The sequence below is a fragment of the Hibiscus syriacus genome, unplaced genomic scaffold, assembly GCF_006381635.1.
Source record: "Hibiscus syriacus cultivar Baekdansim isolate YM2019G1 unplaced genomic scaffold, ASM638163v2 tig00111193_pilon, whole genome shotgun sequence".
Lineage (NCBI taxonomy): Eukaryota > Viridiplantae > Streptophyta > Magnoliopsida > Malvales > Malvaceae > Hibiscus > Hibiscus syriacus.
In genome coordinates this window covers 64,716-86,643 of record NW_024063012.1, presented here as the reverse complement: position 1 = coordinate 86,643, position 21,928 = coordinate 64,716, and the positions used below count along the sequence as shown (strand labels likewise).

The following is a 21,928-nucleotide window of genomic DNA, read 5'->3' as shown; positions in this document are numbered from 1 at the left end:
CGTTGTAACATATTACAAAAATTATAACTTTAATACATTCTAGAACATTTTCATAAGTCCAAATACATGCCATCTAATTATCAAAATTAGACATAAATGTCCTACAGTTACTGATGAGGCATCATTTGATTGATGATGGCCACTGCACTCTTTACTCCGCTAGTCTTTGTTATTTCCTACATGTGAAATCAACACATGCTAAGTATTTACTTTGTGAGGTATAGTAATACAAAATGAATTGTGCTTAAATATAAGCATATAATAAAATATCAAAAATCGAATGAAGATCGTATAAATCATATCAATACATAAATTGGCTTGGAGAACCAATCTTCATTCACATAGCCTGATAAACTATATTTAGTATCACCTGCCCGATACTTGGGGTATTACACTTGTGACCCATACACACGAATTCAAAGTATTAGGAAAAAAACTTGGGCCGTTAGATCTTAAAACAAGATCTAATGATTAAGAACCCGTTGCGCAGATCCATTAGGGTTTAAAACCCTAGTTTTAACAATGGTACAATCTGGTTTATTAGTCACTTCTCAAATCTAGCGGTGAATGATCTTGGCGATGCATGGATAGCTTATACTCCCAGGGTTTCTGTTGTTTCCCTTTAACTTGAGTCATTTCGTGTATTTGTTCACTTCTACTATTTGAGTTTTGTACTAGGCCTTCAATCATCAAAAATTCTTCTAGCTTTTAGCAAAGAAAACGATGAATCGTCTTTAATGAGGTAAGAGTTTTTCTCTCTATTTCTTTTTTCTCTTTGGGTTTTCTGTTAAAAAACCGTATTTTTTGGTTGATTTGGAAAAGTCTCTTTCTTTCTTTCTGTTTTCGTTTTATATCCCCTTAGAAAATAAAAGACACTCTTTTTAGTTTTTCTACTTTTTTAGCTTTGTATGTGAGACTTGGAGGGAAATGACCCTTCTTTCACCATTGATTCTGATCTGTGGTTCGATCTGATGGCTGAGGGAGGTTTTCATCACAAAGATGTCTCCTTTCATTTTGTTTGCTCCTCATACGAGATGTCAAAAAGAATTCTGCCAAGAGCCTTTCATTCTTTGCTTATTTTGAAATGTTGGTAGAGAGCATGGGTGGTCAAGGGACCACTTATTGTTGTAGACGTGGGAGCATCATGGCCTTGAGACGATTTTAATTTGTGAAATAAATGACCAACAACAGTTAATGACCCCCTGTGACCCATGCGCACGAATTCAAACCTGTAGAAAATATCTAGGCCGTTAGATATCTATTAGGGTTAAAAATCCTAGTTTTAACACTGGTTCAATCTAGTTCATTAATCACTTCTCAAATCTAACGGTGGATGATCTTGGCGGCGCATGGATGGCTTATGCTCCTAGGGTTTCTATTGTTTTTCTTTAACTTGAGTCATTTTGTGTATTGAGTCACTTCTACTGTTTGAGTTTTGTACTAGGCCTTCGATCATCGAAGATTCTCATAACTTTTAGCAAAGAAAACGATGAATTATTTTTCACGAGGTGAGAGTTTTTCGCTCTATTTCTTTTTCTCTTTGGGTTTCCTATTTCGAAAAAAACTATTTTTTGGTTGATTCAGAAAAGTCCCTCTCTTTCTTTCTGTTTTCGTTTTATATCCCACTTTGAAGAAAAGAACTCATTCTAATTTTTTTTTTTTTTTGCTTTGCATGTGAGACTTTGAGGGAAATGATCCTCCTTTACCATTGATTCTGATATGTGGCCTGATCTGATGGCTGAGGGAGGTTTTGATCACAAAGATGTCTCTTTTCACTTTTTTCCTCCCCATACGAGATGTCAAAAAGGATTCTTCCAAGAGCCTTTCATTATTTGGTCATTTTGGGAGTGTTGGTAGAGAGCATGGGTTGTCAAGAGACCACTGATCGTTGTATATGTGGAAGAATTATGACCTTGAGACGATTCTTATTTGTGAAACAAATGACCAAAAAGAGTTAATGACCCCCTGTGACCCATACGCATGAATTCAAAGCAGTAGAAAAACCCTTGTGGTTAGATCGTAAAACAAGATCTAACATTTAAGAATCGGTTGCACAGATCCATTAGGGTTGAAAACCCTAGTTTTAACACTGGTGTAATCTGGTTTGTTAATTGCTTCTCAAATCTAACGATGGATGATCTTGGCGACGTATGGATGACTTATGCTCATAGGGTTTCTATTTTTCCCCTTTAACTCGAGTCATTTCGTGTATTGGGTCACTTCCACTATTTGAGTTTTGTACTAGGCCTTCAATCATTAAAGATTCTCCCAACTTTAGCAAAGAAAACAATGAGTTATCTTTCACGAGGTAACAATTTTTCTCTCTATTTCTTTTTTTTTTTCTATTTGGGTTTTCTGTTTCGAGAAAAATAATTTTTTGGTTGATTAGGAAAGGTCACCCTCTTTCTTTCTGTTTTCGTTTTATATCCCCTTAGAAAAAAAAAACTCCTTTTTAGCTTTGCATGTGAGACTTAAAGGGTCACCGTTGATTCTGATTTATGGCTCGATTTGATGGCTGAGGGAGGTTTTCACCACAAAGATGCCTCCTTTCGTTTTGTTTCCTCCTCGTACAAAATGTTAGAAAGGATTGTCGAAAGCCTTTTATTCTCTGCATTCTTAAGCCGTTTTGGTAGTGTTAGTAGAGAGCACAGGTGGTCGAGAGACCATTGATCGTTGCAAATGTGGAAGCATCATGAATTTGAGACGATTCTGATTTGTGAAATAAAAAGTTGATAATGATTGATGACCCTCCGTGACCCATATGTAGGCCTGTAAACGAACCGAACGCACACAAACGGAGGTATGCTCATGTTCGTTCATTTAATAAATAAACGAACATAAACGAACATGAACATAAACGAACACGAACATAAATGAACACAAACATAAACGTTGGAGACTCTACCTAGGGGTGTAAACGAGCCGAGTCAAGCTCGAGTATTGCTGAGCTCGACTTGAACTCGAAAACTTTCAATGTCAACTCGACTCAAAAACTCGCGAGCTTAAAATTATCAAGTTCGAATTGAACTCAAAATATAATATTGAAACTCGACTCCAACTCGAAAAGGCTCGATTCAAGCTTGACATTGCCCCAAGCGCAAAGATGCTTAAACCTATTCTCAACCCATCTTCTTTTATATAAATTATCAAACCCGAGCTGCTTGTTTGCTACTGATGTGGGATTGCATAACGTTCCTCCAGTTTCTTTCTTCCTCTCTCCTTCAACAACAGTCGAGATGAACACAGATTGTGTTTCATGTGATTGCCGACCTTAATCCTTGGGGATTAAACAAACATGTCCTTAGCTTCGTGCTATGTAGAAGTTGAAAATTGGGACTCCTCTTTGCTCATCGAATAATCAGCTGGTGGCGTAGTCACATAGGGTTTTAGCACAGTGGATGTTGACGGTGCTGGGTATGGAGCTTATGGATCGTTCAAAAAGAACTAAACCATGTTAATATTGTTGGGTTTTCCAAATAAAATTGGATTAATTATGGAGTTGGTCATTAGAATATCAGATTAATTAATATTTTTAAGATACTTACAAATTGGTCACCAAAATTGATTTAAGAAGATTGGGTTAAACATAAATGAATAAACATAAACGAACATAACCGAACGAACATAACCAAACGTTCACGAACGTAAATGAACGAACGAGACCTATGTTCATGTTCGTTCATTTAATTAAACGAATACAAAATCTTGTTCATGTTCGTTTATTTAATAAATAAGCGCACATAAACGAATTTCCCGCCGCACGGTTCATGAACAGTTCGCTGAACGTTCAGTTCATTTACAGGCCTACTCATATGCGCAAATTCAAGGTTGTAGAAAAAAAACATAGGCCGTTAGATCTTGTTTCAAGATCTAACGGTTGAGAACTAGCTGCACATATCTTTAGAGTTAAAACCCCCAGTTTTAACACTGGTACAATCCAATTCATTGATCACTTCTCAAATCTAACAATGGATGATCTTGGCGGGACATGGATGACTTATGCTCTTAGGATTTTTGGTTTTTTCCTTTTAACTTGGGCCACTTGAGCTATTTCGTGTATTTGATCACTTCCATTGTTTGGCTTTTGTACTTGGCATGTAAAATCAAATAATAAAAAAGTAATATTAATTAATATTTAGTTATTCTATATATATAACATATATAAACATATAATATATAAAGGCATATAATAATATATAATAATAGATGCACCCACACGCAAATAATATATATATATATATACACGCATGACGTATAATCTTGTAACCAACATTCTTTAACCTAAACATATATACTTAATAATGAACATTCATTAACTTTACCATTAATTAAGAATAAAATTAAAATTAAAAAAATGATAATATGTATACAAAAGCTCGAATAAAAACTCCGAACGAAAATGAATATCTACAAAATTAAAATTAAACTTGTTCTTCCTTTGCTGTTATGTCTTGCAATCTTGTCCTTGACTTGTGGCTATAATATTTTGTAACCATCTTATGGCATTAGCTTAGCCTTTTCGTCCGTTCCTTGTGCAGCAGTTGTGGATATCTTCCAGAAATCTCAAGTTCTTCACCAAAGCTACCGCTACCTCATTCAAATTGTGCATGTCGAAGTTGTTGCTCCATGTAATTTTCTCTTGAAAAATTAAGTTTGGTGCCATTATTCACTCTGTATAAGCTTTTAGTCATATCCTTGTGGACGTCTCCTTAGTTGTACACCAATTTTAAGTATGGATAGACCGAACGGAATGAATGAAGATGGTAGTTTTTTTAAAAAAATTAAATTTTAAATATTATTTAATATATATATATATATATATTATTAAAAATTTAATTTTATCGCCTAAAAGTTTATAAGCTAGTCTTTTTTTTTTATAATTTTACAATCGTCCACTAACATAAAATTCTACCCGTTTCTGATTTCAATCAATGAATGTATTTATTTATTCAAAAATTTTCAACATATTAAAAATATACCCTACAAACGATAGTTACTAAAATTTAAATTTAAAAAAGTAATATTTCTTTTTATGACTTAAACCGCTTTATGCTTGCTGTGAAAAAAATAAAATTCTCGTAAGAATTCGTATAAAGAAATTGTCATTTTTGTATTTATTTATTTTTTAAAGATGATATTTAGGGAAAAAAAGTTAAATTTTTTATTAAGAAAAATCAAACTAAATTAACCTAATATATGTTTTTGCTACTGACAATCTGTTTTGTGGGTCCTTTCTCTTCTCTCTCAATCTTTTCATCTTTTTAGTTACTATTTATTTAACATTTTAACCCAATAAGAAAATCCTCATAGTTGATGTCTGCTGCTACAATTATAACACAATAATTTCTCTTTTTAACAACAATCTTCAATCAAACTCAGTTTGCTGTAAAGGCAACTTACTTTTTCATTCAATAATTCAACCTTTTCAAATCAATTTGATTCCTTTTCAAACTCTCTATTTTAAAATTTAAATTAATATCTAAAATTTAAAGTTTTAATATCAATTTAAAATTTACGTGTCTCTTAAAATTTTACTACATCAGTATTGTACGTATGCCCACGAACCTTACTAGAACATCGTACACAAATGGTTAATATTTTAGGTATACTGGCTGTCGACTCCTTAGACCATTACTTGAGACTTCAATCGTATATTAGGAAAAACAAAACTCGTACATTTGGATATCTGCGTTACTGGATGGACAAAGCGGTTGTTGTCCTTAGACGCAACCTCAGTACGCGATGTCTTGTTATCTGATTCCTGAAAACTTGCTTAATGAAATATATGACATAATGCGACAATTTTGGTGGACAGGTAAGATCTCAGAACGTGGATGGTCGTTAGTGGCATGGTCAACGATTTGTAACCCAACGAGTCGATAAGGCTTGGGTTAAGGGATCTTGGCTCTTTTAACTTGGCCATGCTCAATAAATAAATATGGAGATTAATTCATCATCCTTACTGTTTGTTGGCACGAGTCTAGAAAGCAAAGTACTATCCAAATTGCGACATACTAAGTGCCCCTAAGGGCGATAGGAATTCTTATGCTTGGAAGGGTATCCAAAAAACCATTCAAGCTTTATCGGGTGTATTGTTCTGGAGAGTGGGACATAATAGTTATATCCACATGCGCAAGATCATTGGGGAGGATCAAAGTTAGTCTCTCTCTCGGGAGACTATTCCTATCTTCCTACGCAACAGTTCCAGGCTTGAAACTTCATTAGAGGGGACAACTTCTTGGAATGAGTCGAGGGTACGTCAAATTTTCAATCCTATAGACTCTGAACTGATTTTGAAAACACCAATCGCTCCAACCAATAGGGATATGATTATTTAAGGTTATCGTGACTCGGGTATTTATTTCGTTCATTCGGGATACTAGTGACTTCAACGACCATCTCATTCTACGATTTTCACATCCAAAGTTTGGAAATTAGTTGCTAAACTACAAGTTTTACCCAATATTAAGATTTTGATTGGCGAGTGGCTCATGGTGGTTTACTGGTTGGTAAGCGTTTGCTTGAGGCCGGGATAAGTGATGGTATATGTCTAATGTGTGGGATGGAAGAAGAGACGACCGTTCACGTATTGAGAGACTACTCATATACTTAGGAAACGTTTGTTTTGTCCAGAGTACAAGGTGCATTTTTGTCTAGTCAACTTGTATCTCCATTAGATTGGCTCGATTTGGTAATTTTTTTCCATGAATATTGATGACCTAGCTTGCTTTCTTGTTCTCCTTTGGAATCTTTGGAATGAAAGGAATTCCAAAGTGCATGAAAACAAGTGGCAACCCCCGTGGATATTGGCTATCAATGACAGGTCCTTGCAACAAGAATTCTTATCTGCCAGGAACCATGCGCTGAGGAGGGTGAGACTGCAAGTTTTGCTCCCGGAACGTCGTTGTTTCTAGGCCAGACAAAATGGAAACCTCCCCCTCCTGGTTATGTTAAAATTAACACGAATGATGTTTTTGAACTCATTGGGAGGATGACAAATGTTGGTGTTATTGCTCGTAACTCTCTCGACCAGGTACTTGGAGGAATGGTTGCAGTATCGCTAGGTTGTGTTGAAAAGATTCATGCTTTTAATGCTACTCTTTTGTTGGCTAGCGAGTATAGTTGGACCCATGTCATATTCGAATACTCGACGCTAGTTGTTAACAAGTTATCCCGACAAGAGGAGGATCTATCCACATTGAGTTACCACCTTTTGGAAGCTCATAAAACACTAGAGGTTAGGATCCACTTAAAGGTTTGCTATGTTCTTAGATTTTGTAATTTTGTGGCCTATACTCTAACTACGTGGGCTCTTAGGTCTGGCAACGTTGTGTATTTTGACTCAGTTTGACCTGAGTTTATATCGTCTGCAGTATCCTCGATTATGTTTACCGTAAAACAAGTTTCTAGAGCACTCTTTTTCTCTTTATAGGCCTAGAAGGGGTATTTTATGAAGCTCTTTTTTTCTTTAAAAATTAACATTCAACGTCTAAACTAAGAATTAAGCTAACAAAAAGAACTTTAATTGATGTAAAATGGATAATTTAATTATTCAATTAAATATTTTAAATTAAAAAATTAAATTCAAATAACCTTTTACATTACTATAAACATTCTTTCTTTTCTCCTTTGTTCAGCATCATCATTGTTTTTTTCTCTTTCTTTAAGTAAAAATAATAAAAGTTTTCCAATTTCAACTAAGGTTTACCTCCCAATCAAACCAATTTACATGCTCTTACTCCCACATGTATGCAGCATTCAAGTATTATTTCTATATAATAAAAAAAATAAAAAAGGTGGCCCATGTGAGTCTATGTCTGGCGGCTGACTTGGGAAGAAAAGTCGTGTAGGATAAGGTGGGAGTGGATGGCCATGGGGAACAAAATATTCTCTCCTCCTTGCTTTCTTTTTGGCGTTTTCTTCCCCAATTTCAAAACTTTGAGTTCAAATATCAATCTTTCATTTATAAAACAATAAACCAGAATTGTTGGGTTGTGTTTATATTGTACTGAAGAATAAGTTTATTACTTTTTTGTAGTATTATACTCAGTTTTTGAAGTATAATATGTACTAGTAGTTTTCCCAGATTCCTGCTTCAGTTGTGGAGTTTTGGTTTTATTTCAGTATAGATTTTCACTTTTGGTGTGGTTGATCAGTTCATCAAATCAGCCAAATGATGTCGGATTCGATTCCTTGGAGTTTCAGAGGATTAACTCAAGAACCAAACCCAAACCCTAACCCTACTGTTAATAATCCAGCGAAGAAGAGACGAAATTTGCCAGGGACACCAGGCAAGTTTATTATCAAATTTAATGTTGTTTTTAGAATTGTTTTCTTCCTGATGGGAGGTTTTCTTGTTGTTGAAATGATCAGATCCTGATGCTGAAGTGATTGCTTTATCTCCAAAGTCTCTCATGGCGACCAACAGATTCCTGTGTGAAATCTGCAACAAGGGTTTCCAAAGGGACCAGAACTTACAGCTCCATAGGAGAGGACACAATCTGCCATGGAAGCTCAAGAAAAGAACCAACAAAGAAGTTAGAAAGAAAGTTTACATCTGCCCCGAGAAGACCTGCGTCCACCACGACCTGTCGAGAGCACTAGGAGACCTCACTGGTATAAAGAAACACTTTAGCCGTAAACATGGTGAAAAGAAATGGAAGTGCGAGAAATGTTCCAAGAAATATGCAGTTCTGTCCGATTGGAAAGCTCATAGTAAGATCTGTGGCACTCGAGAGTATCGATGTGATTGTGGAACCCTCTTTTCCAGGTAATATATACATACATATATATATATATAAATAGTTTGTGGTATGTTTCCATATGATTGGAAAGCTTCATTTTTGGTCATGCAGGAAGGATAGTTTCATCACTCATAGAGCTTTCTGCGATGCATTAGCTGAAGAAAGTGCAAGATTTAGAAATGATTTGACAAATATTGGGGCCAATAACTATGAATTATCAGGCTTTAAGCCTAAGTTTGCTGCTAGTTCCGATAATCTGGATTCCAATAGGCAAAAGCCAATCGGTATTATTCAAAGCAATGGCAATGCTTTCTTTGCACCAAAACCTACAAGCTTACCTGAAATGGTTGCACCAATGAGCATTTTCGGTTCATTTTCACAAACACAAAGGCTCAGCCAGCAGTACCCTCCACAAACATCATTACAACGAGGACCGACAGAAGAAGAGAACAAGAGAGATTTGTCGGAACCCATAACATCTCTGTATTCTAACAATTCTCAGAACCGTTTCCGACAAACCCACACTCACATGTCAGCCACTGCTCTCCTGCAAAAAGCAGCTCAAATGGGATCTACCAGAAGCAACAGTGGGTTATTTGGGTTAATGAGCTCGTCCCCTTCAACAATCTCCAGCCCTAATGGTGACCACAACAAGTTACTGAGTTCATTGTCTTCAACTCAATCAACAATAGGTGATTTAAACTCGAGCTCAAAGCTGAAGACGAATGCAAATGAGGTCGAAGCGAGCTTAACAAGGGACTTTCTTGGTGAGGGAAATGAATCGAGCAGACAATTGTTCTTCCAACAAGAGCTTGCCAAGTTTGCTTCAATGGGCTCAGTTCAGCCATGGAGTTGATGATTGGTTACAGTTAAAGTGCTTTGTGGGACTAGAAAGCTAGTTCAAAGGTGGTTAATTGAGCTGGATGATGGCTTAATGAAGGGAAAATGAAGCAGGAGTGTGTCAACTCGGGAGTCTTGTGATCCATGGGACCAGTCGACTGCGTCCTGAAAGGGACTCAAGGGAAAGAGACAATGCAGTGTTTGGGCCCTCCATGCAACGTAGAGTTTTTAGTTTTCACCTTCTTATATATTTATAATTATTTTGTTGAAAGTTTTTACTTTTAGTAATTTTAGTTTTCAATTTGCTCCGTGTTTCCCACTTTGATAATAATAGTATTTGCATATTTTAAGTTTTTTAATAATCGATTTTATTTCATAAAAAATAAGATTTTAATATAATAAAATCAAAATTAAAGAAACATTGAAATTTTATGAAAAAAGGTATATTTACTCTAAATTCTGAGTTATTTCCCCCCTATGTTAATTAAATTAAATTCTACTCCACATTGCAATCGAAGTACCAAAAGTAAAAGGTTGAGATCTTACTTTGAGAAGGAAAAAATCACTTTATAATATCGTTAAAAGGCTCCCAAAGAATCTTTTGTGTACTCATCGTTTTGTCACATTCGTAGAAAGAGAATTATCAACTTTAATTTCTTTTCTTTTTTAAAAAGAAAACAATAAATATGTCCGTTGTTATAGTTAGTAGTGAGCGTTCGATCGAGTCGAGTAAAAAATTTTTAAGTTATTCGAGTTGATGAGTCATATTTTACAACTCGGAGTTGACTTGAATTTTTTTTCAATTCGAGTTGAGTCTAGTTGATTTTTTGAGTTTCTGTTTAATTTTAGTTGTAAATATTTTTAATATTATAATATTATTTGATTCTAATTTAAGTGACTTTCTATAACCATATATACAATGCAAATATATTTATTCGTATTTTTTTCATATGTGATATACATATCTCATACAAAATCGAATGAGTCGACTTAAACTTGAAAATAAATCCACTAATTACTAAAAACTTTAAGTTATTCGAGTTGTATTTTACAACTCGATTTGAACTTGAAATTTTTTCGAGTTGAGTCGAGTTTATGAAATTGCAACTAGAAGTCAATTCGAGTAGAAAAAATTGATTTTTCGAGTCGAGTCAAGTTTTGCTCATCCCAATTATCATGTATTTATTTTAATTTTAACAACAAATATCAATATAAATAGAAAACAAAATAGTATCCTAATTTATACACTTTTCAATCTTAATATTTAAAAAATCTAAATAAAACATATATGAATCATAAAATAAATAAAAGATACTAATATATATATATATATATATATATATATATATATATATATATATATATATATATATATATATATATCAAAATCAAAACCTCGACTTGTATTTTCTTTTCGGACGGGTTCAAATGTTCAACATAACATTAACAATATAAATAAAAGATACTATATATATATATATATATATATATATATATATATATATATATATATATATATATATATTCAAAATCAAATAGTTGGGCTAAAGCTGTACATATACGTGTGTGTGTGTGCCTCTTGGAATTAGGCAAGTAATGTAAAATAAAGGCTTAAATATAAAATAATTACTTAAATTATATTTTTTTACAAATAGGTATTTAATTTTTTTTATTTATCCCGATATTTAATATTATAAATATTATAATTTTAGGTGTTTGGATTATCAATAGTGTTAATTTATTTCGTTAAGTGACAATTATCATAATCTGATAATTTTAGAAATTTATTTTAAAAAACTTAAAAACTTAAAAATATTCTATTTTCGAAAAGTCCCATTTTTTCTAAAATACCAAAAAAATCTAAACTCTTAAAATCTCTTATTTTAGTCCAATTTACTCCAATAGCCGATCATCTCTGACCACCCATTCATCAGTGACCGCCTACCTATACGTCGTCGACCACCCAATGACCAATCACAATCCTTACTATCATCTCAAAACTTAAAATTCTTAAATCCCTAAATTTTAATCTCTAATCTCTAAAATCTCAAATACTCAATCTCTTAAGCTCTTTTGGTCAATCGTGATAATCGACTGTTTAGCTAACTGTGACATGCGGCCATTTGGTTGACTGTTTGGCCATGGAAATGGCATGGAAGCAGGGTTTGGATGCATGTGGGAAAGGTTTTTTTAAATTTTTTAAAGATATTTTCATTTTTAAGAAAAATAAAAGTTCCAAAATTCTAAGATTATGACATGTGCTATTTAATAGAGTAAATTAATATCGTTAACGGTCCGGACACTTAAAATGATAAAGTTTATAATGTTAGATACTGAAATGAGTCAAAAAAATACTTTAAACACATCCTTAAAAACCGATATGATTTTTATACTTATTTTATATTTAAGCTTAAAATAAAATTTCTTTTAAGAAAAATAAGATAATCTAAAATATATGTAGAGAAAGGTGATATTTAAACACGAACTAAATCGGACTAGCTATAATAATAGCAACAAGGTCTGCTCGAATGATTTAACCTAAACCACTCACAATTTAAAAAAAAAAAGGATAAAAACTATTACTCAATGGTTTTTAGGCGTTTTAACAAAAATATCACCCAAACAATCAATAATTACCTTTTAAGCAGCATTTCTTCAAATATTACCGATCTAGAATCATTTCTGATAAAGTGATAATAAAGCGCGTTTCAGGATACGAGCTTTGCAGACATGGACGGAAGACGCAGATCATGAAGTGCATCTTCTTAGGGCTCTGTCTGAGCTGGCGTCACGTGAAAAACGTGAATTGTAATACGCGCCTTAATGGGGAATTTGACACGTGGCGGAAGGCACGAACCATGCCTTCATTAAATAACCACTAACCCCTTTAATATCGCCCAACTCCCCCTCCCCCTCCCCCTCCCCCTCCCCCTCCCTCCTATAAATACATTCATATACAACACTCAATCCACACTAAAATTTTTTATTTTATTCCTTATCAATTCCTATAGCAAGCTTTAAGTAAGTTTTGTTATTGTTTTTAGAAGCTATAATTTTTTATTATATTATAATAATTTAATAGTTTATTATTTAATTATTATTTATTTAATTATTATTTATTTAAGAGAAAATAACCTTAGTGACCAAAAATGTCTTATAATATACGATTTTAACCAACTTTTTTTGGATTTGCCAAAATGACCAACTAAATCGCAATACGATCGATAATTCGCAATACGATCTTCGGTATCGCAAATCAGTTTCCAGATTCGCAATGCAAACTTCGACTATCGCAACGCGAACTTGGACTATCGCAATGCGATTTACATATTCGCATTGCGATAGTCCAAGTTCGCGTTGCGATTTTCCAAATTCGTTGCGATAGTCGAAGTTCGCGTTGCGATAGTCGAAGTTCGCGTTGCGATTTTCCAAATTCGTTGCGATAGTCGAAGTTTGCGTTGCGATTTATTCCAAATTCGTTGCGATAATCGAAGTTCGCGTTGCGATTTATTCAAAATTCGTTGCGATAGTCCAAACGACTGGTGGTATTGCATTTGTTTCTTAAGAATTTTCTCTAAAAAGATAGTATTCGCGCGGACGTATCGAAGACACGTATTACCACGACCTGAGACGAGACGAGACGGACGACGGCGGCGCGCGAGAGTCCCCCTTGTTCTCTATCAGTCAACAAGGAAGTGGGAAAGCCAAGCCTTAAATACCATTCCCAATAGTGTTTCCAATACTATGTGGGATTGAGCATTACCAACACTTGTTTCCAATACAATGTGATTATTCAGGAAACAATTAACAATCATGCACCTTAAAACAACTGAATCAACAACCAATTGCATTAGTATTATACGATTAAATATGTCATAATTAAAAGTCAATCTACAATCAATCGCGATTATTGCAATTTTAAGAAAAACATTCAAAAATAATTTCACTATTTAAGGCTCAATCTCACATAGTATTGGGAACAAGTGTTGGTAATGCTCAATCCCACATAGTTTTGGAAACACTATTGGGAATGGTATTTAAGGCTTGGCTTTCCCACTTCCTTGTTGAGTGATAGAGAACAAGGGGGACTCTCGCGCCGCCGCTGTCTCGTGGTCGTGGTAATACGTATCTTCGACACGTCCGCACGAATACTATATTTTTAGAGATTACGATTTTGGACTATCGCAACGAACTTGGAATAAATCGTAACGCGAACTTTGACTATCGCAACGAATTTGGAATAAATCGCAACGCGAACTTCGACTATCGCAACGAACTTGGAATAAATCGCAACGCGAACTTCGACTATCGCAACGAATTTGGAATAAATCGCAACGTGAACTTCGACTATCGCAACGAACTTGGAATAAATCGCAACGCGAACTTCTACTATCGCAACGAATTTGGAATAAATCGCAACGCGAACTTCGACTATCGCAACGAATTTGGAATAAATCGTAACGCGAACTTTGACTATCGCAACGAATTTGGAAAATCGCAACGCGAACTTCGACTATCGCAACGCGAACTTGGACTATCGCAATGCGAATATGTAAATCGCAATGCGATAGTCGAAGTTCGCATTGCGAATCTGGAAACTGATTTGCGATACCGGAGATCGCGTTGTGAATTATCGATCGCATTGCGATTTAGTTGATCATTTTGGCAAATCCAAAAAAAAGTTGGTTAAAATCGTATATTATAAGACATTTTTTGTCACTGAGGTTATTTTCTCTTTATTTAATTATTATTTAATTTACTAATTTTCTTATATCTTTTTACAAATATAAAATGGAATGCGGGTTGCTTCCTTTAGATGAGAATCATATATCGAGTCATTTTATCGATACGGTAACAATTTTAAATTTTGTTATTTTAATTATTGTGAATTTTTATTTTTTAGTATTAGTTTATATTTTAATTTGTATATTATTTATTTAATTAGGGGAATGACTGCATATTAGATCCATTTATTCGTAATGCTAAGTTAGAGATACCGAGTCGTGTCTAGCCGTATTTAGCTAAGGTCGAATTCGGTTACATGACGAAATATGAAGGGCATTGTAACCTTGAATCCAACCTTATTTCTGCACTGATTGAGAGGTGGGGACCAGAGATACACATATTTCATCTTTCGTATGGGGAATGCACTATTACACTGGAGGATGTTTACATACATTTGGAGCTTCCGGTAGATGGGGATGTTATTTCTGGTGTGGCGGATGGTAATTGACATTCCTTGTGTGAGAATTATATTGGAGGTATTCCTTCTAATTTCAAAGGTGGTCGAATACCGTTATCATGGTTGACTACAAATTTTCAACATTTAAGTGAAGACTTTTCCAAGGAACATGCTAAAATATTTTCCCGAGCTTGCATATTACAACTCATAGGAGGGATCTTGATACCCAATAAATCTTGCAACCAAGTTCATTGTATGTAGTTGCGTCACATCGAAGATTTTCACATTGCCGGCGGACTCAGTTGGGACTCTACAATTTTGGTATATATATATAGAGAAATGTGTCAGGCAACTGATTATTGAAAAAATGCTATCGAATGATGTCTTATTCTTCTCCAATCATGGGTGTTGTATCGCGTGCCCTTTTTATGTTCGATCGTGAATGACTTGTTAGTCTTCTCGTTATTGTTGAGGTAATTTCAATATTGAGTTCGTATTTCATAACTGTCGTTTTGTTATCAAAATAATTTCATCTTCTTAATTAAATAGAAAAGAAAAGGTAATATAGAGAAGCAGGGTCGATCCACAGGGACTATGGTTTTTGTGATTTAGTAAACATGTTTCTTGATTTTATGAAAATATAGAATTCTAGGTAAAATTGAAAATATATAAAAAAATAAATAATTATAAATTAAAATAATAAATAATGAATTAAAATAGTAATATAGATATAAGGGGGTTTTAAATTATTTAAAGAAGTATAATGAAATAAAAATTAAATAAACAAATAAATAAAATAAATAAATTGGGATAAAGAAAACTTATAGTGAAAGCAGCCTCAGACTTCAGCTTTGCCTCAAATTCATCGAATCATAGAAACAAATTTTTACTTCAAGATTCACGTTGGTTTACAAGGACAATTCTTCACTGCCAACTCGAATTGTGTTGTTTCAACAATAACTGATTTTGATCTCAGTTTCCTCTTAGCAAATAATTTTGCTAAGTGTGTTCTCGGGAAGTTGAATATGTTTCAATAAGCAAATCCTTCTTCAAACTTTAACCATAACAACATCCGGACCAATGTCGAAATCGTTTTGATTTGAAAAATAAGCTCGGAAAATAGAGAGAAAAATCTGAAGCGATTTAAGTACCTTACAATTCTCACGTTTGGAATTCAATCTTCGCTTTAGTCTTCGGCTTGAAAGAAAATTAGCTAAGCATGATCAATGTCATACTTAACATAATTGAAAACGAAATTCTAAAGAAAAATAAAGGAGTATGCAAAAATAGAGAGAAAACTAAAAATAAAATGAAGATTTTATTCTCAGATGAGAGAGATGTGTTTCTAGGCTTACCCTGAGAGGGTATTTATAGCCTTCAAATTCCTAAAAACAAGCTAAAACATCTTAAATCCTAATTAAAGCACTTAAACTATTTAAACTAAAATACCTAAAATAAAGATAAAATATAAAAATAATATCCTGAAACTTAAAATACTAAAACCTATTTAAACTTGTTGAGTTAATCGATTGACGGCGGCCAAGAGGGGGTGAATTGGCAATTAAAATTTTATGGAAGCTTTTGCAGAAAATTGAAAGTAATTGCACATCAATTTAGAGTGGTTCGACTTTATCAACCAAAGTCTACGTCCACTACCTTAGCTATCCACACTAAGAATTTTCCAACAAATTCACTAATTTGTTCTTTCTTTAGAGGCCAAAGAGATAACCTTACAACTCCCTCAAGAATATACCTCAATTCTTGAGAACACTCTTTTCTCAAAGAGAAGATTACAAATTTGCAAACTTACAAGAAAAACCTCACAAGGAAAATATGTTTGCACAATTCTAGAACAAAGAAAGAACACTCAAGAATAAATACAATTGAGCACAATAAGTGTTCTTGAAAGCAAAATGAATATTGAATGAAAAATAGGCTTGAAATGCTCAAACTTGAGGTTTAATGCTTTCTCTTTGATTCTCTCTTGATTCTAGTTGCTTGATGTTTCTTGTTTTTGATCAATGGCTTCTAAGCTTGCTTAAATACACCTTAAATCACTTCTGAACGTTGGGGATCACTAATGAAGTTATTGGAGCCGTTTAAGTGTGAAAACAATTAATACAACATCTTGGAGTGTGGGGGGAATCAGTACCCCCTCAAGGGGAATCGGTTCCCTAAGTGTAAAATTCAAATATTCGACCGTTGAACAGTGGGGGGAATCGATACCCCTGGGGGAAATCGGTTCCCTCCGAGCATACTGGAATTTCTCAAAGCCAAACCATTCAGGGGGAATCGGTACCCCCTTGGGGGGGAATCGGTTCCCTCTGGACAAACTGTAATTTTTGGCTTTGAAACGGTTCCAAATACTTTGTAAAATTGTTTTAAAATTATTTTAATATTAAAACTTAATTTTACACTTTAGTAAGGATTTAAAATAAACTTTGAAATACTTTGATTAATATTTTGATATTCGATTAATATATCGAATATGCTTAGAAAAATCTTTTTCAAAATTAAAATTCTCTTAATTTAATTTGTTATATCGAAACATCAAAATGTTTTCAACAATCTCCCCCTTTTTGATATAACAAAACATTTTAAGATTTTCTAATTTCAAAATGATTTTTGATTTTGAAAAATACTACTCCCCCTTACTTTAACACTACTCCTCTTTAAAAACGCTTTTAACATTTCTCCCCCTTTTTGTTAAATCAAAAAGACTCGTAAAAGATTTTAAACAAGGTTTTGAAATCATTTAGCCAATTGATTATATATATAAACATAAGCTGCTAAGAACACAATCAAAAGAGAGGTTAGCCATTAGTTTCATAGTCAATATTCATAAACATGTAATGGATAATTGGTAATATATGTCTAAAGATGCAAAATAAACACGAAATCCAAATCAAATGTATTAAACATAAGTTCGAATAACCAAAAATAAACAATCCAAAAGCATTCAAAATGTTTTAACAATAATGCAAATATCCAAGTTCAATCCAAACAAGTAAAGCAAAGATCAAAGTTCAAGCATCCGTAGGAGGATCGGGAGGTGGGAAATGAGCTCGTATAACTGCCATTTCATGAGTGAGTTCATTAATACGAGCGTTGGTTGCTTCATTGTTTGCACGCATCTCCCGGAGAATTTCCAATTGTTGAGCTTCCATAGTCGAGAAGTGAGATTCTATGGAAGTGAAACGAGAATCCAAGGATGCATAACGGAAATCAAATGTCTCCATAAATGATTGAAAATATGGAGGCACGTGATCTTCTTGTTGAGCTTGTTCCTCGTGTTGTTCCGGCTCATCGTCGGCTTCGTCAATATCTTGCATTAATTGTTCAAGCTCGGGATCGTCGTCAGCTTCTGGTGGAGCTTGAGAAGAGCTAGCTCCTGGAGTATTTTCAGAAGATCGAACCCATTCACTGATGTCCTTATTCTTTATCCATCCCGCTCTCGTTAAGGAAAGAAGATTGATTTGTTTCTTGAGAGGAAAGAAGTCATCTAGACCTACTCTAAGCCCGGCTTTAGAAAATAGATTACTCGGAATGCAACCGTAAACTAGAGATGAACAGAGTTTCTTATTAGGAACAAGATTTACGGTTTCAACAATTTCAGCAAAAATAATCTGAGGTAGGTTTATTTTAATATTGTTTTGGAAACAATGTAACCACCAAAGATCTAAAGCACGAAGAGTAGAGTAATGACCTCCGGATGGTCGAAACCACCAAGAAATCATTAGATGAAGAAAACGATCATGAAGATCTAAGAAACTCGCACTATCCCTTCTTTTATAACGAGAACCTAAAAATTGTTTTTCATTTGATATACCATCATTATCTAATCCTAATTCATTAACTATGTAAGCCGAGTCAAGATGGATGAATTGTCCTAAGAGATAGGAACGAACTGCTATGGTTTTGGTTTGAGCTCAGTTTTTAATACAAACAACATTAGAATAGAATATGCGAACAAGTTGATGGTAAACTATAGGTTCAAGGTCATAAAGTTCATCAAATTTCCACTCTTGTAAAAGAGGAAGATATATAAAATCGATATCTATCATAGCTTGACGAGAAGGGATACGTTCTTTTCTAATTTTGTAAGAGTCAAAATATTGATAATACCATAAACGATGATTTCTAGGACCAGGATGATTGAAGCAAGAGTTTTGGATAGTCATATTAGGATCAACGGGATTAGGAATAGGAATTTCAAGAATAGGAGGAGGATTTGGAGGTGGATTTGAACGACTAGATGAAGACCTATCACGTTTAGGATTTGACATGGTTTAGGAAATCGGAACATAATGGATAACCTGCAATTTAGAAAATACATGTATGCAATTCAATCAATCTCAAAACACAATTGAGTTCTCAATATTTCAAGGTTCTCTTAAACTAATCCTAATGGGCAATTTTTTTTGAAAAAACTTATTGAAAAATAAGGTTTTGAAAATCAATATATGTATAGTTTTCATAACAACATAATTCAATCAAAACACAATAATTTGAAAAACATTTTTTTATTTCAAAAATTTCAAAGAATTTTGGAAAATTCTTGTGTTTTTTTATGAAATTAGTTGTAAAATCTAGTTTCTAATCACTAAACAATCAATGCCCGATCACTATTTCTATCTAGAACTAATTGAAACTAGTCTTATGTTCAAAATCAATGAAATAGAGAGTTTAGAAAAATTTACCTTGAAAGATGAGGTTGAGTGAATTTTGATATTGTTTGCACGATTTTAATGATGCTAGCAGGTTTAGGATTTGAAAAATGATGAAATTCTGACTAGAAATAGATGTTATGAAGCAAAGAGGAGATAGGGAGAGAGAGAGAGAAAGAGAACGACGTGAATGAAGAAGATATTGAGGGTTTGAGGAAAAATTAGGGTGTTCTGCCCGTAAAAACCAGAACCCCAGGGGGTATCGATTCCCCTAGGGGGAATCGGTTCCCCTTCAAAGGGGGAATCGGTTCACCTTTAAGGGGGTATCGATTCTCTATGCCGTATAATTCAAAAATCTATATTTTAAACACTCAAAATGCTAAATTAATCTTCTCTAGTGGTATTGGCAACTCATATATCAAAAATTAATTATGTTCAATCAATCAAATTAATCCTTAAACTACATTTGAACATAAAGTTAATTTTTCATCAAGAATCATAAACTCCCCCTAACTAATAGCAATAAATGTAATCAGAAATTGCTATTATAAGCATTTTTCATTTAGTCTTAAAAGTGCTAAAATTATTTTAAACACTAAGTGAAGATAGGTCAGTTAAACCTAATTTTCTCCTAAGTGTCCAAAAACGTTCCTTGTCCAAAGGTTTTGTAAAGATCGCTAATTGATGCGAAGTATCAACAAATTCTAGAACTACATCTTCCTTAGTGACATGGTCTCTAATGAAGTGATGTCTTATTTCAATGTGCTTAGTTCTAGAGTGTTGGATGAGATTTTTAGTGAGACAAATAGCTCTAGTATTGTCACACTTGATAGGAATGGTACCTACTTCAATTCCATAATCAAAAAGTTGTTGTTTTATCCATAAAACTTGTACACAATAACTACCGGCTGAAATGTATTTGGCTTCAGTGGTAGATAATGCAACACAATTTTGTTTCTTTGAAAACCAAAAAATCAACATATTTCCAAGGAATTGGCAAGTACCGGAGGTACTTTTCCTATCTAATTTGCATCCTCCATAATCCGCATCAGAAAAGGCATGCAAGCTAAAGCTAGAGTCTCTAGGATACCAAAGTCCTAAACTAGGAGTGTCCTTAAGGTATCTAAAGATTCTCTTAATAGCTAGTAAATGTGATTCATTAGGACATGATTGAAATCTAGCACATAAGCAAACACTAAACATAATGTCTGGTCTACTTGCAGTTAGATAGAGCAAATAACCAATCATTGACCTATATAATTTAACATCTACACATTTACCTCCTTCATCCAAGTCAAGCTTTGTAGAAGAGCTCATTGGAGTGTCATGAGGTTTCCCATTTTCCAATCCAAACTTCTTGAGCATATCTTTGACGTACTTAGCTTGATTGATGAAGATGCCATCTTTTCTTTGCTTGATTTGGAGTCCCAAGAAAAATGAGAGCTCCCCTATCATGCTCATTTCGAATTCGCTTTGCATTAGCTTAGAAAATTCTTGGCAAAGAACATCATTAGTAGAACCAAATATTATATCATCAACATAAATTTGAACTACTAATAAATCTTTACCTTTATGTTTTAAAAACAATGTAGTGTCAACCTTCCCTTTTAAAAAACCTTTTTCAATTAAAAAATTTGACAATCTTTCATACCAAGCTCTAGAAGCTTGTTTTAAACCATAAAGTTCTTTTGTCAATTTAAGAACATGATCCAGAAATTTTGAATCTTTAAAACCTGGAGGTTGTTCCACATACAATTCTTCTTTTATAAAACCATTTAAAAATGCACTTTTAACATCCATTTGATATAGTTTAAATTCATGAAAACATGCAAATGCTAATAACGTTCTAATTGCTTCCATCCTAGCTACGGGAGTGTATGTTTCATCATAGTCTATGCCCTCTTCTTGAGTATACCCTTGAGCAACAAGTCTAGTCTTGTTTCTCACTATATTACCACTCTCATCAAGCTTATTCCTAAATAGCCATCTAGTACCTACAGTAGATTTATTACTAGGCCTTTCAACTAATGTCCATACTTTACTTCTCTCAAATTGATTTAATTCTTCTTGCATAGCCATAATCCAATGTTCATCATTTAATGCTTCTTTAATATTACTAGGCTCTATGCATGAAATAAATGAAACATAATTACAAATATTTCTAAGAGATGATCGAGTTGTTACCCTTCTTGATGGATCACCTATAATCTCACCATCCTTGACATAGTTGTACTCTCTTGGATAAGATACTTCCCTTTCTTCAATGGTTGGATTCTCAAGAGGATCATGAGTTTCCTCATCTTTCATTTCTTCCTTTGATGATGATTCTCCAACGTCATGTCTAACGTCATTTGTATTTATAATACCTACATCATCATTCAAACAAGAATCCTTCCTCGGAAGGAGATTATCATCGAAAACAACATGTATAGACTCTTCTACAACCAAAGTTCTTTTATTAAATACTCGATAAGCTTTAGAATTTAAGGAATAAC

At 33.8% G+C, this 21,928-nt stretch overlaps 1 protein-coding gene across 3 annotated transcripts; it reads left to right on the top strand.

Moving 5' to 3' along the window:
• The first annotated feature begins 8,090 nt into the window (after positions 1–8,090).
• LOC120155533 (zinc finger protein BALDIBIS-like) lies at positions 8,091–19,614 on the top strand. 3 transcript variants are annotated; one of them, XM_039167066.1, is made up of 4 exons: positions 8,091–8,291; positions 8,374–8,770; positions 8,856–9,101; positions 9,132–9,890. In XM_039167066.1, exons 1-4 carry the CDS (start codon positions 8,174–8,176, stop codon positions 9,598–9,600), a joined length of 1,230 nt encoding a protein of 409 aa, XP_039022997.1. In that variant the 5' UTR covers positions 8,091–8,173; the 3' UTR covers positions 9,601–9,890. The 3 variants fall into 3 exon arrangements, 2 of the variants coding, with proteins under 2 accessions (XP_039022997.1, XP_039022996.1); XR_005518977.1 differs by adding an exon at positions 19,604–19,614 and having other exon boundaries at positions 8,093–8,291; positions 8,856–9,746; XM_039167065.1 differs by having other exon boundaries at positions 8,093–8,291; positions 8,856–9,890.
• The last annotated feature ends 2,314 nt before the right edge of the window (positions 19,615–21,928 follow it).

Excerpts from the sequence above, each read along its gene's own strand:
- LOC120155533 (XM_039167065.1), top strand. The coding sequence starts at position 8,174 with ATGATGTCGGATTCGATTCCTTGGAGTTTCAGAGGATTAACTCAAGAA. Across the intron at positions 8,292-8,373 it reads AAATTTGCCAGGGACACCAG|ATCCTGATGCTGAAGTGATT; the intron begins GCAAGTTTATTA and ends TGAAATGATCAG. Across the intron at positions 8,771-8,855 it reads TGTGGAACCCTCTTTTCCAG|GAAGGATAGTTTCATCACTC; the intron begins GTAATATATACA and ends TTGGTCATGCAG.